This window comes from Mirounga leonina, unplaced genomic scaffold (genome assembly GCF_011800145.1).
Source record: "Mirounga leonina isolate KUSES-001 unplaced genomic scaffold, KU_Mleo_1.0 Mir_53, whole genome shotgun sequence".
NCBI classification, from domain to species: Eukaryota; Metazoa; Chordata; class Mammalia; order Carnivora; family Phocidae; genus Mirounga; species Mirounga leonina.
The window spans coordinates 17,934,195-17,953,025 of record NW_023270807.1 but is presented as its reverse complement, the minus strand read 5'-3'; the positions used below and the strand labels follow the sequence as shown (position 1 = coordinate 17,953,025).

The window sequence follows — 18,831 nt, the reverse complement described above, 5'->3', positions numbered from 1 at the left end:
GAATGCAGGACAGACTGACCGTCTTAGGAATGCAGGACAGACTGACCTGACCGTGTTAAAACACAAATTGCTGGGCCTTACCCACTCTGTCTCTAACTTAGTCTGTTTGAGGTGAGGCCCGAGATTGTGCATTTCTTTTTTTTTTTTTTAAATACTTTATTTATTTTTATTTGAGAGAGAGAGAATGAGAGAGAGGGAGTACATGAGAGGGGGGAGGGTCAGAGGGAGAAGCAGACTCCCCGCTGAGCAGGGAGCCCGATGCGGGACTTGATCCAGGGACTCCAGGATCATGACCTGAGCCGAAGGCAGTCGCTTAACCAAATGAGCCACCCAGGCGCCCGAGATTGTGCATTTCTAATGAGCTCCCAGACAATGCTGATTCTACTAGTCTGGGGACTACACTTTGAGAACTTGTTTCTAGTGAATTTGTTTTAAAGTAGTTGTATTTTTACGCTGTTCAGCGCTTCCCATTACCAATGTTTTCTCTTTACTTCCCTCATTCCATTTCCCATATATTTATCTTATTGGAATCTTTCGAGGTGAATGAAATACTTAAAGAACAAAAAACAGCTGTTTCTAAGAACTTACCACCAGATGGCACCAGAGGCCCATAAGCGTTGCTTCTTAATAGTCAACAAGAGTCCAGCCACAGTTTATAAAGCAGTAACTAAGGATCAGGCTCCTCCCAACTTCTGGAACACATGTGTGCTCTAATTCGTTCTTTTCATTTTTCACTTAAACCCCAATAGAATGAAAGAATTGAGATGTTCTGCCTTTAACATTTTTCTTTCCATCTTTTTCTAACACGTTCCAAGATGAGTTCTACTCCTACCATGCTTGGGATGGTATATGAAAGTGCAGAGAGCTTGGATCTGGGGTCTACTCTCCTTGACTTAGTGTTCCATGGCCCGCTGGGCAGGAAAGACGTAAAAACCATCAACAGAATCAAGGAGTGAAGGAGCTGAGGTGGTGGAGGGGGCTGCCATATTAGCCAGCCTGTAGTCCTGCATTCCAAGTGCCAAAACTTTAACTCAGAAATGCTAGAGGCTGACTTGGGACCACAACAGAATGGTCCTGGCAATCTTCCTTTCTGATATTTCCTCAAGTCCCTTAACTCCTTCTGGGAGCTTCCCGCCTCAGCAAGACAGGACCCCCTTGGACTGGTCTCTGCTAGCTTCATCCTCAACCCAGATGGTATCACTCTGTTTCTGTATAGTTATATTTATGTACATCAACATGTAGTTCTTTTTTTTAAAGATTTTATTTATTTATTTGTCAGAGAGAAAGAGAGCACAAGTAGGGGAAGAGGCAGGCAGAGGGAGAAGCAGGCTTCCCACTGAGCAAGGGGACTGATGCGGGACTTGATCCCAGGACCCTGGGATCATGAACTGAGCCGAAGGCAGACGCTTAACTGACTGAGCCACCCTGGCATCCCCATCAATATGTAGTTTCTAATACTGATAAAGATCATATATGTTCATTATGGAAAATTTGGAAAATACAGAAAAAGATGTAGAAGAAGATAAAATGTCACTCATAATCCCTCTGCTTGGAGGTAACTTCTACTGACATGTTGGATCCATATTCTAACTACCTTTTTCCTAAGCAGTTTTTGTATACATATACCCACGTATATATGTATATATTTACTTTTTAAACCTCAAATTGGGACCACACATTACACACTATATTTGGCAACATGCCCATTTCACCTAATGGCCTAAATTGAATATTTCCCCGTATCATTGAGGGGGAATGGTATGATTTTTCTAAAATATGATTTCATTGGTTGAATGATATTCCATCTCATGGTATTCCATGATTTATTTGACCCATTTATTGTATTAAAAGCAAGATTAGGCAGGCAGTGTGTTTGTACATGGGCACCAGCTAAGAAGTTGGCCAGAAGGAGTGGCCTGTGTGTCAGGTGGGGATACAGAGTGGGGAAGCATCTGTGGAACAGGGCACTGACTGCTCATTTGATGATATGAATGGGTTAGAGAATACCACGTTCTCTGTCCACTCTGTGCTTCAGGGCCAGAGCTGTGGAGGCCGGAGTCATCACTTTTTACTCTGGGTCCCTATGCTCCCAGGATCCATGCAGGGGTAGGGTGGAACATTCTGTAAGAATCAGAATATCTGGGGCGCCTGGGTAGCTCAGTTGGTTCAGCATCTGCCTTCGGCTCAGGTCATGATCTCAGGGTCCTGGGATCAAGTTCTGCATCGGGCTCCCTGCTCAGTGGGGAGTCTGCTTCTCCTTCTGCCCCTCCCCCCTGCTTGTGTGCTCTCTCTCTCTGTCTCAAATAAATAAATAAAATGTTTTTTTTTAAAAAAGAATGCTAATATTTACACTGCACTTCTTCTGCCATGATGGGACAGGGATATCCGATATTTGGGAGGTTGAGATTGTGTCCTGGAAACATGGCCGACTGTCTGGTCTTTGAGATGGAGTTAAATTCTGTCTAGAGTGGCACTTCTGGATGGTTACTGTGGTTAAGGCTTTGTTTTTGACATGCCACAGCTCTGTGTCCACTGAAGGAGGAGAAGAAGGATCCAGATTGGTCCAGGTGACAACACAGAGGATCCAGAAGACAAGTCCACCTCTAGGAGGATACTTTCGCATCCAACTTCCTACCACAGTGATTCCTGGTAAAGGGGCAATTGGAGTGCACCAATGTCTCACTTCCATTTTTTAGGGGCATCCCCAGGCAAACAGCATCCTGAGAGATTGTCAGGCAGGGTGACAGTCTTAAAGCTATTTTGAACGTGGCATTCTTAAAATTAAAGATCTGGACAATAACAATACCATATCATTGTTAATACGATCCCAACTTTTTAGTTTTGTAGATGTGGAGATTGAGTGGATTAGCTTCCTGGGGCTGTCGTAACAAATCACCGAAACCTTGGTGGGTTAAAACAACAGAAATCTGTTCTCTTGCATTCTGGGGGCCAGAAATCTAAAATCAAGTTGTCAGCAGTGCCCCACTCCCCCTCAAGGGCTCTAGGGGAGGATCTGTTTCCCTGCTCTTCTAGCTTCTGGTGGCTGCTCATATTCCGTGGCCACATCACTCCCACTCCTGCTGCCGTGGTCTCACTGTTTCTTCCTCTTCTATCTCAAAACCTCCTCTGTCTCTCTCTTATAAGGATACATATGATTGCATTTAGGGCCTACCTGGATAACCCAGGATAAGCTCTTCCTCTCAAGATTCTTAACCACATCTTCTGCAATATAAGGTAATATACACTCTTTTGCCTTATAAGGAAATAGTCATAGGTTCCAGGGATTAGGATATTGACATATCTTTCGGAAGGCCACCATTGAGCCCAGTATACTGGAGCTTGCTCAGAGGTCATACAAATAGTTGATGGCAGGGTCTGGATGCGAACTTGGGTATTTGATTATCAGGTCAGTCCTATTCTCTCTGGAGTTTCCTAGGCCAATTTCTATGGTAACCTTGGTCCTTCCAAGTTAAACTCCATGGTGACACCATATGCTATTGAGAATTTTAGTGGTCATAACAATGTAGAAAGAGCTTTCAGATGTAAGTGGTGTGGAACCTTTTCTAAATCCCTAAGAATGTACACATTTCACAGAGGATAAGGAATAGAAGTGATCACACCATTTATTTGGTAAAACCCTAGGAGAATCAGAAAGGAGGCTCAGGAGAGGTCAAGGGTGGCTGTATAAAAATTGGCACATGGTCCAAAAGTCTTCTGCCCTCCCAAGAAGAAAGATGGCTGGGCTTGCAAGAATCTTCTCAGGTGGGAGGAATGGTATTTTTACCCTAATAGGGCCACTTAGGACAAACTGAAGGCTGTGGGCTACTGGAGTCTGATAAATGGGTGAGTGAGGGTCAACAGTGCCCTGTGTCTATGAAGTCCATCCGTGGGTCATGCTTCCCTTCTCATGAGCTGCAACCTGTCTGTAGATCCTCTTCCTGCCACCATGTTCTATTGTGATGCCCTTCACACCACTGCCAAACAATCCAGGAAAGTCAGCCTTAACCTGGCCTTTGGAAATGGTAATGGCCTCAAATTATCTAAATGTAGAGCAACCTTTTTTAAAAGGAGGAGAATTTTGTTTGCACTTTAGAAATACAGTGGTATTTTCTGAACACTCCCAGGCCGTGTGGAATTCAAGAGGAAGACCCTTGAGGAATTAGAAGGCATTCTGGGTTAAGTGTAAACCCGTCTCTCTTGGTTGGGCAGCTTCTGAATCTCCTTGGGTCTCACTTTCTTCATCTCTAGAGTAGGCATTAGGATACCTAAATGGCCCACCTTACAGGGCTTTCGGGAGTAGCTAATGAAATGGAAACTTTCGGTAAAGCAAGAACCAGAGTTCAACCACGAGCAGGGCTTAAGCACAGAGGGCTGTTATTTCTCTGTGGGGCTGTGGAATGGGGAAGCAGATGGTTGGGCTTAAAAGAATTCTAATAGAGAAGCCGAAGTTCAATGCCAACATTCCTCAGCTGGGTTGGCTAAGCTTTTATGGGCGCCAGGTGCTATGTACCTCCCCCAACTGCCTGTGAAAGGTGGCCAACTTTTCTCTGTTCTCAGGGCCAGCTAGAGTTTTCCAGGGGAAACCCACTATTTCATAAGGCTTTCAGGCATTACCAGGGTGTCTGGAGTGTATATTTGGAGTTGACAGTGGAGATGGTTTTGTCTGATGTGATGATGCTCTCTGCTTGCTATAAGATGGGATACTGATTAAAGGTATCACAATATAAAAAGTAGGCCTCTCCTTGTATTTGCCTTAGGAAACACACGGTTAACTGGGCTGGGGTTTCACTCAAAGGCATATTTTGAACTTGAGGGTCTCCTGTATAATTAGTGGACACCCTGACATTTTTTCTCTGTTATTTTGATGAGGAAACCTCATGCGGTGGAGTAATTAGTATTTTGTATGTTTTATATCAAAACCTTGTCCCACAGATGTCCCCGTGTGTATATCCGCTAGTCACCTTCGCAAGCTCTTACAGAACAATGCTGATAGCCTCACATCCAGGTACCTCAACGTCACTGACCTCATTGTAACGGAGGAGCTGAAGTCTTGCTATGAGCATGTGTGGACCCTCTCCTGGTCCACCCAAGTTGGAGATTTGCCCAATTTCATGAGGGTATGTATGGTAGTGGTGTGGGTTTGGTGTCTGGGAGCAATTTTGTAAAAAAAAAAAAAAAATCAAGGGCGCCTGGGTGGCTCAGTGGGTTAAGCGACTGCCTTCGGCTCAGGTCATGATCCTGGAGTCCCGGGATCGAGTCCCGCATCGGGCTCCCTGCTCGGCAGGGAGTCTGCTTCTCTCTCTGACCCTCCTCCCTCTTGTGCTCTCTGTCTCTCATTCTCTCTCTCTCAAATAAATAAATAAAATCTTAAAAAAAAAATCAGAATTATATGAGTGAAAACCATCATGAATTATTAATTTTGTTGGAATATTCAAGTAAAGGGGTTCAGTGATCTTTCGGGAAGTTTTCAAGGCATGTTTTGCATCTCATACATTAAATTGCTGGTAAAGCAATTTAAACCCAACATCTCCTTCCCTAACTCGGTGTAGGTAGAAGTTGTTGGTCAGTGTCCACTATACAATAATTCTACATCTGTTATTAGATAATTTAAGCAGATGTGATTGACTTAGATTATCATGGAGGCAGATGGCACAGCAGAAGGAAGTTTCAAAAAGGATTTGCTGTCTCTGGATAATGACAAAACCAGATGCTCTTGCATATTTAGGGTTTTAAAAAATAATCTAATGACCATCTAGCATTTGGTTATTATAAAATGAAACCCAAGATAAAATTTTATCCCTGTTATATGGTATTCTGGGTCATCTGGTTTTCAAACAAAATATTGGGGTGGAGATGGAGGATGGATGAGAGTCATCTTATAGCACTTTTCCCCTTACCTTTATGTGAAAAGACCCTTTATCATGAGATTTAGACTTCTATTAGATTAGATGTCTGTTCCGTGACAGAATTCACCAGAAATTTAACCATTTCAGGTCTCTGATGCAAATCTAACTGGAGTGAACCCTGCTGCAACCATGCGGGTGGTGTATGATGGTGGAGTTTTTCTTGGACCCATATTTGGAGACATGTTGGTTACTGCTAACCAGCACACTCAGGTGAGAGCAGATGGACCGCCCAAAGTGCAAGTACCACTTCCAGGTGTCTCAGTCCCTCCTGGATATGTAACGTGGACCAGTTTCAAGGATCAGTTTTCCAATCCATAAAACAGAGACAGTTATGCCTGTCCTCTCTCTACTTCCACGGTGCATAAAAAACAGTGCTTTGAAAATAGAAGCACTTTGTAAGCACAGCATCCTATTATTATAATTATCAATGCTGTTATTATGGTACCAAAAATGGAGAACCTCTGTAGCTACATAGGATTTATTACCTCCACACAGTGGCACTGGAAAGTAAATGAGCTAAGTCAGTGCCTTATCTCTTTAAAATGTCTTTTTATCTTTTCCATCTGCCCATATTCCTGTTACAAGTCATCTGCTTTTAATTTGAGAAAATTTAAAATGTTAAAACTATAAAGAATAATGTAACCAACACCTGGGTATCCAAACCAAAGGTTAATAATTGCCAATATTTTGATAGATTATGTTTTGTGTGTGTTTATGAATAAAACACTAGAGATAAAATTGAAATGTTCTTTATCATGTATGCCTTCGTGCCATCCCCACACCCCTTCCCTCCATAAGCAAACAGTATTATAAATATAGTGTGTGCTTTTAATCCATATTTTATATGTAGAGCATCAAACAAGTCCTATTTTTTTCACCTTCCCCATCTCCAAGTATTGTAGAGTTCCACCAGATTAACATTAGAAACAGTGAGAGGAAGACTCATGCAGTCTCTTATTGGGGACCTACCATTCTAGGACAAAAAGACCCCAAACCAAATGCCCAAGTACACTGTTTTCCAGGTGCATATCCACGTAGTACAATGGAAGGAAGGTGCCTACTTTGTTGGCATGTACCAGCAAATAAAGGACTTATCACAGGTATCCAGTTGAATATAATCTAGAGTGATAAAAAGTCCTTGGGCAATTTGAATTTTATTAAATTTACTACAGAGAGGAAATTTATTCAAGATTTAGCATATTTGATTGTAGAAATGTTAGGTTTCAGCAAAAAACTGTCATTTTAAGAAAGCCTAACATATTTTGAATCACTCATTAGGGTTTGTAACTGAGAAATAGAAGAAAGAAAAAAAACGAGTCATTAAACAGGTTAATTTGGGCACATTTCACAAGTGCTTTCTGAATACTCTTGAGCACATGAAATGCATACATTTGCCTTTAATTCTTCTGCATTTTTTTCAGGTGGTTGTGCGAGTGAATGATATACCAGCCCATTGCTCAGGTTCCTGTTCTTTCCAGTACCTTGAAGGGTCCACTCCCCAGGTCCACTCTGTGTGGTATTCCCTTGGTATGATTTGTGAGTTGGCATTGAGATAGTCATGAACTTCAGACTCAGAGTGATTTGTTAGAGGCCATGTACCTGGTGGTGGGTGGACAGAAGGTGCATCAATTCATGGGGTGGATGTTAAGTGATGCAGCAGAAAGTGTATTTTTTGTTTAATCTAAATGATATGGTTATGGTTTGAAATGGAGACAGGTGGAGCATTTTTTCTTTTTTTGAGAGAGAGAGAGAGAGAGAGAAAGAGAGAGAGAGAGAGTGCACACCTGAGCAGGGGAAGGGCAGAGGGAGAGGAAGAGAGAGAATCCCAAGCAGGCTCCATGCTGAGCAGGGAGCCCAACATGGGGTCAATCTCACAACCCTGAGATCATGACCTGAGCTGAAACCAAGAGTCAGACACTTAACTGACTGAGCCACCCAGGTGCCCCGAGACAGGTGGAGTTTTGATCACCTAAAATGTTTTATTCTCTTTGTCCCTTGTTTTGAAATTTGTTTATTTTGATTTTTTTTCATTTTTTAAAAGTTGACTAGTGATCTCTTATTCTAGTTTGAGAAAACTTCAGATGGGGGCTGTATACTGCCATAATAAATATAGATGCCCAATATTTGAGTCAGCATTCAACTCCTTGAATTTTGGGAGGGGAAGGTGAGAGGGAATGAACATTTGACATTGGACAGAGTTCTCTTAAATGGAGTTATATCACTGAGAGATGACTTTGTTCTTTTATTTATTTTTTTCCCTCTTTTAAGATGGTGACACCAACCTACTGGTTTATATTTTGGGAACTAGTTTCTCCGGTGACCCCCAGGCCCTGGAGGTTATGGTGAACAACACGATTTGCAAAGTTCTTTTCTCAAACCAAACGAACGTGGTCTGTCAGACAGACCTGCTACCTGTTGGAATGCACCCGCTCTCTGTGGTGGTGAGGCCTTTTGGTCATGCCATCAACGCCAGTGGAGAAGCCCTCTTCCTAAGCATGGAGCCCAGACTGGATGCTGTGGAGCCTTCCAGAGCTGCAGAGATTGGTAAGCTGGGGAGCACCCCACCATGCATCTGACCCTCTGAAGCTAGCATGCTTGCCAATATGAGGAACCTAGTCCTGTCACGTGATAAATTCTATATCCCCTACGAGTCACAGCTTTTTGTTTTCTGCCATCAGCAATTTTGTCTAATGAGCTACAGACTTTTGAGCCCTTAAATGAAGTCACTTGCCCCATAAAGGATCATAGTTGGCTGAGGGTGTCAGGCATAACTGGGTCAGTTACTGAGGCACTGGGACAATTCGGTCCAGGGGGAACAACACCAGATTGGGAGTTGGGACATGTGCCTGGGTTTTTGTCCTGCGAAAGTCAGATATGTGACCTTAGGAGTTTCAGTTACTTTTATGGGATGCATTTTCCTAATAACGATGATGATGGGCACAGTATCATTTACTGAGTACCTCATCTGGGCAGTCGCACTCCCTAAATGCCTAGAACTGCTCCAAAGATGGAATTATTATCCACTTTTTTTAGATGAGGTAATGGTGGTTGGAAGCAGAGTGACTGGCCCAAGGCTTTCCAATGGGAAGAGGTAGAGCTAGCTGCAAACTGGGATTTTCAGAAGCTCAGCCTCCTGCTTCTTCTGTGCCGCCCTGCTGACTTAGCTATGCAGCGGGCCTGATGATGCCTGACTCACAAGCCTCCTACTTCTGTGTGAGATTAAAATGAGCCAACAGGTGGGAAAGGACCTTGAAAAGTAAAAACATTTGCAAATATGAAGCACAGGCCTTATGTACACAATCGTTTGTGGACTGATGTACAGTTGGATACTTGGCTAGCATGCAAAGCCAACTACTATTTGAGTGGGCAGTAGACAGAAGGCAGTGGGTCTTACCGACATTGACCCCATGGATTGTAGGTTAGTGCCATGGAAACCAGGGATCTCTCCATGCCTTCTGAGGGACGCAACCAGTTAAAAACAACCCAGCCAGATTGTAAGAATGTCAGGAAAACTCACTTATATGTGTTAATGTATGATTTTTTAGAGCATAAAACTACTTTCTTTAATGTCTTGGATTTGTGTCATTGTTTATTCTCTTGGTCAAAGAACTGTGGCTTAGAACCTTTTTTTTTGTTTAAAGCAGCATTTCCTGCCACAGACTCATTGCTCAAAGGAACAGCTCATTTCTGACTTGACTTTGCCTAGAAGAGTGAATTATGAGGCCCACCCTGACTCATCTCTGCACAGGAACCGAGCAAGCTTGCTCTATTTCTCGGTGGTTTCAGGCAGGGACCAGATGATATGGGGAGCTCGGGGTGAAAGATCATATTCTCTAGGAACTCAGTAATTATTGGTTTGAATTTAGGGCCTAAAATAGTGTCTTCTCCTGAGATTTTTAAGTGGCTTTGATCTTCTTAGAAGGTTGGCTTTGCAGTTCAGGTCACACAAACCCGCCTTCACCTCCTCTCCACCCCCCACCAACTGGATTGCACACACCTCAAGTGCACACATGGGACCTTGTCATCCTCACTTCCCCTCTGTAGAGTGCTTTTCACAGGTGGGGTGGCCAACTGTCCTGTTTTCTTGGGACTGAGGGGTCTCCCAGGACATGAGACTTTTTAGTTTTAAAGTGAGGCTTTGGAACTCAGTGCTAAACCTTGGCAAGTCCCAGGCAAAGCAGGATGAGTTGGTCACCCTATCAGGGCATGCGGTACCAGCGATGCATAGTGCAGGGATTTGTCTAGGAGGATTGCACTTCATCCTTCTATACTTTAGTAAAAGATGGAAGACTCCGAGAAGGGGTAGTGTATGATGGGTGCAAGTTGGCTTTTAGTAAGACTAAGGGGAAAGCCTCTCTCTAGCTCCTACTTTTCTAATTACTGGCTCTAAACTTTCCCTGTTAACCCTTCCTCTGCTCTGCCACTTACCTAGTATCAACCAGTGTCAATCGATCAATCAATCAATCAACATTATAAAGCCCCGCTAGATGCTGAAGATCTTGGCACTCAAAGTGTGGTTCTGGACCAGTGGTATCTGCATCATCTGGGAGTTTTTTAGAAACGCAGAGTCTCAGCCTCCACCCCAGACCTCCTGAATCAATTTGCACTTTAACAGGATCCTCAGGCAATTTCTAGGAATAGTATAGTTTGAGAAATGCTGCTATGGGGAGTTTAAATAGAACCAGATTGAGGCCTACCAGCAAAGAATTTACAGAGTAGCTTTATATGTAATGAATACATAAAGTATTGTAATCAATAACATTTGAAATCACCACTTGCCCATATGCAGAAGCACCCTAGAAAGGCTTTTTTTTTTTTTTTTTTTTAAGAGAGAGAGAGTGTGTGAGGGGGAGATGGAGAGGGAGAGAGAGAGAGAGAATCCTCAAGCAGACTCCCTGCTGAGTGCGGAGCCTGACATGGGACTTGATCCCAGGACCCTGAGATCATGACCTGAGCCGAAATTTTCCATTACCTTGTCTTCCAGATCATTGATACATTCTTCTGCATCCTGTAATCTGTTGATTCCTTCTAGTGTGTTTTTTAATTTCAGTTATTGTATTCAACTCTGACTGTTTTTTTTTTTTTAAGATTTTATTTATTTATTTGAGAGAGAGAGAATGAGAGAGAGCACATGAGAGGGGGGAGGGTCAGAAGGAGAAGCAGACTCCCTGCAGAGCAGGGAGCCCGATGCGGCACTTGATCCAGGGACTCCAGGATCATGATCTGAGCCGAAGGTAGTCGCTTAACCAACTGAGCCACCCACGCGCCCCAACTCTGACTGGTTTTTAAAAATATATTCTCTTTATTGAAGCTCTCACCAAGTTTTTCCATTCTTTTCTCCAGCCTAGTGAGTATCTTTATGATCATTACTTTAAATTATTTATCAGGTATGTTACTTATTTTGGTTCCACTTAATTCTTTTACTAAGTTTTTTTCTTGTTTTTTCTTTTGGAGCATATTCCTCTGTCTCCCCATTTTGCATGACTTTCTGTGTTTGTTTCTATGGATTAGGCAAAATGGCTACTTCTCTGGAGTTGGGCAGACTGTGTGTATTTTTGCTGACTGGAGCTATGGATGTATATGCTAGTTACTCTTTTAAACCATGACTTTTTACAGAGAGAATAAAGAAACAAATAATAATAAAATTAAAAAAATAAGATGAAAGAAGAAAAAAGAAAGAAGAAAAAAAAGGAGAAAAGAAAAAAGAACAAGAAAGAAAAGAACAAAACCAAGAAAAAAAATAAAAACAAAATAAGACAAGACATTTTAAAAAGTAAAAATACAATAAGACAGTATAAATTAAAACAAACAAAACCCCCACAATTCCACAGTTTGTTTTCTGTGCCCTAGCACCACAGGGTGGTTGGTGCAAGCTTGTGGACCACGGGCTTGCTAAAGTCATAAGCTCACCAAGATGACTGAACATTCCAGTTATGGTGGCTAGACCCTACTCTGGTCTAGGCTTTTGTGGTGGGATAGGATTGTGAACTGTGTCATTCTCCAGTCCCTGTGATCTGAAGAGCTTTCTGGCAGCAACTCAACCACTTGGCAGAGTTTTAGTGTTGTCTCTTTTATATGCTAGTTGCTCTTTAAACTGCAGGGTTTTTTGTGTTCCCAAGGACAGAAGGATCTATTCCTGGTCCTTCAGTACTGTTCCTCACCACAGCCATTTGCAACATTGGGGGTGGGGGTTCTTGTTACTGTCTTTGCATATCTCTCACTGTTCTCTTGCCATTCTCTCTGTCTTTGGCTGTTTAATAGCTAGCTGGTCAGTCAGCTCTCAGTTCTTCTTCAGGAGGAATTGTTCTATTAAGAGGTGTAATTTGGTATGTTCTGTGGAGGAGGTGAGTTCAGAGTCTTCCTACATTGCCATCTTGAACTGGAGCCTATTATCATCGTGATTTTGATTTGAATTTTCCTAATGACTAATGATGTTGAACATCTTTTCATGTCCTTCCTAACCATTTGTGTATCTTCGGAGAAATGCTCATCAAAATCCTTTGGCCATTTATTATTGAGTTATAAGAGTTCTTTATATATGGTGGGTAAGAGTCTCATCAGATATATGAGTTGCATGTATTTTTTTCCCTTTTTGTGGGTTGTCTTTTTATTTTCTTGATAGTATTCTTTGGAGCACAAAAGTTGTTTTTAAATTTTTAAAAATTTTAATTCCAGTGTAATTAACATACAGTATTATATTATTTCAGGTGTACAGTATAATGATTCAACAATTCTATATATTACTCAGTGTTCATCATGATAAGTGTACTCTTAATCCCCTTTACCTATTTCACTCATTCCCCCACCCACCTCCCCTCTGGTAACTGTTTATTCTCTGTAGTTGAGTCTGTTTTTTAGTTTATTTTTTTTTCCCTTTGTTCATTTGTTTTGTTGCTTAAATACTATATATGAGTGAAATCATATGGTATTTGACTTTCTCTGATTGGCTTATTTCATTTAGCAATATACTCTCTAGCTCCATCCATGTTGTTGCAAATGGCAAGATTTCATTTTTTATGGCTGAATATTCTGAGATATATAGATATATATATCTCACATCTTCTTTATCCATTCTTTATCCATTGATGGACACTTGGGTTACTTCCATAATTTTACTATTGTAAATAATGTTGCAATAAACATAGGGGTGCATGTATCCCTTTGAATTAGTATTTTCATATTCTTTGGGTAAATACTCAGTAATGTGATTACTAGATTGTAGGGTAGTTCTATTTTTAATTTTTGAGGAACCTCCATAATGTTTTCTTTTTTTTTTTTAAAGATTTTATTTATTTATTTGACAGAGAGAGACACAGCGAGAGAGGGAACACAAGCAGGGGGAGTGGGAGAGAGAGAAGCAGGCTTCCCGCAGAGCAGGGAGCCCGATGCGGGGCTCGATCCCAGGACCCTGGGATCATGACCTGAGCCGAAGGCAGACACTTAACGACTGAGCCACCCAGGCGCCCCATACTGTTTTCTACAGTAGTTGCATCAGTTTGCATTCCCATCAATAATGCACGAGGGTTCTGTTTTCTCCACATCCTCATGAACACTTGTTTCTTGACTTTTCGATTTTAGCCATTCTGACAGGTATGAGTTGATATTGCATTATGGTTTTGATTTGCATTTCCCTGATGATGAGAGATGTTGAGCATCTTTTCATGTGTCTGTTGGCCATCTGTATGTCTTCTTTGGAGAAATGTCTGTTCATATCTTATGCCCATTTTTAAATTAGATGATTTGCTTTGTGGTGTTGAGTTGTGTAAGTTCTTTATGTATTTTGGATACTAATCCTTTATCAGATATGTCATTTGCAAATATCTTCTCCCATTCAGTAGGTTGTTTTTTTAGTTTTGTTGGTTGCTTCTTGCTATACAGAAGCTTTTTATTTTGATGTAGCCCCAATAGTTTATTTTGCTTTTGTTTCCTTTAGGAAACATCTGGAGAGATGTTGTTACAGCCGATGTCAGAGAAACGACTGCCTGTTCTCTCTTCTAGGGTTTTTATGGTTTCAGGTCTCCACTTAGGTCCCTAATCCATTTTGAGTTTATTTTTGTGTATGCTCTAAGTGCTGGGCCCATTTCATTCTTTTGCATGTAGCTGTCCAGTTTTTCCAACACCATTTATGGAAGAGACTGTCTTTTTCCCATTCCATTCTCTTATCTCTTTTGTTGAAGATTAATTAACCATATAATTGTGGGTTTATTTCTGGGATTTATATTCTGTTCCTTTGATCTATGTGTCCCTTTTTGTGCTAGTACCATATTGTTTTGATTACTACAACTTTGTAGTATAACTTGAAGTCTGGAATTGTGATACCTCCAGTTTCCTTTTTTTTTTTTCAAAATTGCTTTGGCTGTTCAGGGTCTTCTGTGGTTCCATACAAATTTCAGGATTGTTTGTTCTAGTTCTGTGAAAAATGCTTTTGGTATTTTGATATGGACTGCATTAAATCTGTATATTGCTTTGTGTAGTATGGACGTTTTAACTATTTTTGTTCTTCCAATCCATGAGCATGGAATGTCTTTCTGTTTGTGTCATCTTCAGTTTCTTTCATCAATATTTTATGTTTCCAGAGTACAAATCTTTCACCTATTTGGTTAAATTTATTTTATTAATTTTGGTGCAATTGTAGATGGGATTTAAAAAAAATTTCTTTCGGGCGCCTGGGTGGCTCAGTTGGTTAAGCGACGGCCTTCGGCTCAGGTCATGATCCTGGAGTCCCGGGATCGAGTCCCGCATCGGGCTCCCTGCTTGGCAGGGAGTCTGCTTCTCCCTCTGACCCTCCCCCCTCTCATGCTCTCTCTCTCTCATTCTCTCTCTCAAATAAATAAATAAAATCTTAAAAAAAAAAAACCAGAAGATCTATTTAAAAAATAAAATAAAATAAAATAAAAAAATTTCTCTTTCTGTTACTTCATTATTAGTGTGTAGAAATGCAATGGGTTTCTGTACATTGATTTTGTATCCTGCAACTTTACTGAATTCATTTATCAGTTTTAGCAATTTTTTGGTGGAGTCTTTAGCATTTTCTACCTATAGGATCATATCTGCAAATAGTGGATGTTTTATTTCTTCATTGCCAATTTGGATGCCTTTTATTCCCTTCTTTTGTCTGATTGCTGTGGCTGGGGCTTCCAGTACTATGTTGAATAAAAATGGCAAGAGTGGACATCCCTGTCTTGTTCTTGACCTTACAAGAAAAGCTCTTAAGTTTTTCACCATTGAGGATGATGTTAGCTGTAGGTTTTTCATATAAGCCCTTTATTATGTTGAGGTATGTACCCTCTAAACCAACTTTGTTGAGGATTTTTATCATAAATTGATGTTGTGCTTTGTCAAATGCCTTTTCTGCATCTATTGAAATGATCATATTGTTTTTATCCTTTCTCTTCTTGATATGATGTATCATGTTTATTGATATGCAAATATCGAACCACCCTTGCATCCCAGAAATAAGTACCACTTGGTCAAGGTGAATATTTTTAATGGACTGTTGTATGCAGTTTGCTAATATTTTATTGAGGATTTTTGCACCTATGTTCATCCAGAATATTGGCCTCTAGTTCTCTTTTTTTTGTGGTATCTTTATCTGGTTTGGTATCAGGGTAATGCTGGCCTCATAGAATGAATTTGGAAGCTTTCTTTCATCTTCTATTTTTTGGAATAGCTTGAGAAGAATAGGGATAAACTCTTCTATAAATGTTTGGTAGAATTCGCCTGTGAAGCCATCTGGTCCTGGACTTTTGTTTGTTGGGAATTTTTTGATTACTGACTCAATTTCATTGCTGGTAATTGGGTTCTTCAAGTTTTCTGTTTCTTCATGCTTCAGTTTTGGTAGGTTCTATGTTTCTAGGAATTTATCAATTCTGTCTAAATTGTCCAGTAATTGGCATATAATTTTTTTATAATATTCTTTTCCAATTCTTTGTATTTCTGTGTTGTCAGTTTTTATTTCTCCTCTTTTATTTCTGGTTTTGCTGATTTGAGTCCTCTCTCTTTCTGTTTTGACAAGTCGGGCTACAGGTTTATCAATTTGGTCAGTCTTTTCAAAGACCAACTCCCGGTTTCATTGATCTGTTCTATTGTGTTTTATGTTATTTCTGTTCTAATCTTTATTATTTCCTTCATTCTGCTGGTTTTGGGTTTTGTCTGTTCTTTGTCTAGTTCCTATAGATGTCAGGGTAGGTTGTTAATTTGAGACTTTTCTTGCTTCTTGAGGTAGGCCTGTATTTCTGTAAACTTCCCTCTTAGAACTGCTTTTGTTGCATCCCAAAGATTTTGGACCATTGTGTTTTCATTTTCATTTGTAATTTTTGATTTCTTCGTTGACCCATTCATTGTTTAGTAACATGTTATTTAACCTCCATGTATTTGTGGTCTTTCCAGATTTTTTCTTGTGATTTATTTCTAGTTTCGTAGTGTTGTGGTCAGAAAAGATGCATGGTATGACTTCGATCTTTTTGGATTTATTGAGATTTGTTTTATGGCCTATTGTGTGATATATTCTGGAGAATGTTCCATATGCACTTGAAAAGAATGTGTATTCTGCTGTTTTAGGATGGAATGTTCTGAATATGTCTATTAGATCCATATGGTCCCATATGTCCTCCAAAGACACTGCTTCCTCATTGATTTTCTAGATGATCTGTCCATTGACATAAGTGAGCTATTAAAATCCCCTACTGTTACTGTATTAGTATCTATTATTTACTTTATGATTGTTATTAACTGTTTATGTATTTGGGTGTTCCTATGTTGGGTGCATAAATAATTACAATTGTTATATCTTGTTGGATTTTTCCCTTTATTATTATATAGTGTCCTTCTTTGTCTCTTGTTACAGTTTTTCTCTTAAAGTCTATTTTTCCTGATATAAATATTGCTACCCTGGCTTTCTTTTGACATCCATTTGCATGGAAAATGTTTCTGTATCTCCTCACTTTCAATCTATATGGGTCTTTAGATCTTAAATGAGTCTCTTGTAGGCAACATATAGATGGGTCTTAACTTTTTTATTCATTCTGTCACCCTATGTGTTTTGATTGGAGCATTTAGTTCATTTACATTCAAAGTAATTATTGATAAGTATGTATTTATTGCCTTTTTGTTACTTGTTTTGTGGTTGTTTTTATAGATCTTCTCTAATCCTTTTTTCTCTTGCTTATCTCTCTCATGGCTTGTGCAGCACGGTTTGTGGTTTTTAATTTTGGTGAAGTCTAGTTTGTCCTATTCTTGTTGGTACTTATGCTTTTGTGTCATATCTAAGAAATAATGGCCTAATCCAATGTCACTAGAATTTATGCATATTTTTTCCCCGAGAGTTTTATAGTTTTAGCTTTTGCATTTAGGTATTTCATTTATTTTAATTTTTGCTTATGGTGTGAGGTAGGGGTCTGTCTTAATTTTCTAGGGCTGCTTATCCAGGTACCAGAAACTGGACGGCTTAAACAACAGAAATTTATCGTCTCACAGTTCTGGAGGCCAGAAGTCAAGGATCAAGGTGTCAACCAGGTTGATTCCTTCTGAACCAGCCTATGAAGGAGAATCTGTTTTGTGCCTCTCCCTTAGCCTCCGGTGGTTTGCTGGCAATCTTTGGTGTTCCTTGGCTTGGGGAAACATCACCCTGATCTCCTCTTTCATCTTCACTTGGTGTTCTCCCTGTATCTTTTCTGTGTCCAAATTATTCCTTTTTATGAGGATATTAGTCATATTGGATTGGGGCCCACACTCCAGCATGACTTCATCTTGTCTTAACTGATTACAGCTGCAATGACCCTCTTCCCAAATTAGGTCACCTTTTGAGGTATTGGCAGGTAGGACTTCAAAATATGAATTTTGGGGGAAACATTTCAGCCTAAAACAGGGTCCAACTTCATTCTTTTGTATGTGGATATGCAGTTGTTCCATTTTGCATGTATGTGAAAAAAATAGTAGTATAACATCTTAGAAGTGGAATTGCTGAGTCAAGAGGTTATGTAGACTTAAAATTTTGATAATACCAAAATATTCTCTTTAGAGGTTTTATAGTTTATTGTCTGTGTAGCAATATATATGACTATATACTTACCACATCTTACTAACACAGTATGTTACCAAACTTTTTGATATTTGCTTATTTTATGGAAGAAAAATAACATTTCATTGTAGTTTTACTTCGCATTGACTTTGCTAAGAGAGAAATTAAGTATCTTTTCATAAGTTTAAGAAGCATTGTATTTTCTTTTCAGTCACTTGTCCATCTCCTTAGCCCACTTTATTTCAATTGGATTATTTTTCTTTCTTATTGATTTTAAGAGCTTTTTTTAAAAATATATATTGTGGATGTAAGCCCTTTATATGTTTGTCTACTTGTTTACTATTTTTGTAATTCATTTTTTTATTATTAACATATAATGTATTATTTGTTTCAGAGGTACAGGTCTGTAATTCATCAGTCTTACACAACACATAGCGCTCACCACAACACATACCCTCCCCAATGTCCATCACCTAGCAACCTCATCCCCCCACCCTCTCCCCTCTAGCAACCCTGGAGTTTCCTGAGATTAAGAGTCTCTTATGGTTTGTCTCCCTTTCTGGTTTTGTCTTGTTTCATTTTTTCCTCTCCTCCCCTATGATCCTCTGCCTTGTTTCTCAAATTCCACATATCAGTGAGATCATATGATAATTGTCTTTCTCAGATTGACTTCTTTCTCTTAGCATAATACCCTCTAGTTCCATCCACATCATTGCAAATGGCAAGATTTCATTTTTTGATGGCCAAGTAATATTCCTGTGTGTGTGTGTGTGTGTGTGTGTATCTCACATCTTCTTTATCCATTCATCTGTCGATGGACATCTGGGCTCTTTCCATAGTTTGGCTATTGTGGACACTGTTACTATAAACATTGGGGTGCAGGTGCCCCTTTGGATCACTACATTT

General features: G+C 40.0%; 1 protein-coding gene across 1 annotated transcript in view; it reads left to right on the top strand.

Moving 5' to 3' along the window:
* The window catches only part of PKHD1 (PKHD1 ciliary IPT domain containing fibrocystin/polyductin), a 454,138-nt gene that overhangs the window by 38,369 nt on the left and 396,938 nt on the right, over window positions 1-18,831 (top strand). Inside the window, exons 22-26 of the mRNA XM_034990755.1 lie at window positions 2,522-2,649; window positions 4,933-5,117; window positions 5,994-6,116; window positions 7,328-7,433; window positions 8,175-8,450. Coding sequence (XP_034846646.1) covers window positions 2,522-2,649; window positions 4,933-5,117; window positions 5,994-6,116; window positions 7,328-7,433; window positions 8,175-8,450 — 818 coding nt within the window. The remainder of the gene's footprint in view (window positions 1-2,521; window positions 2,650-4,932; window positions 5,118-5,993; window positions 6,117-7,327; window positions 7,434-8,174; window positions 8,451-18,831) is intronic.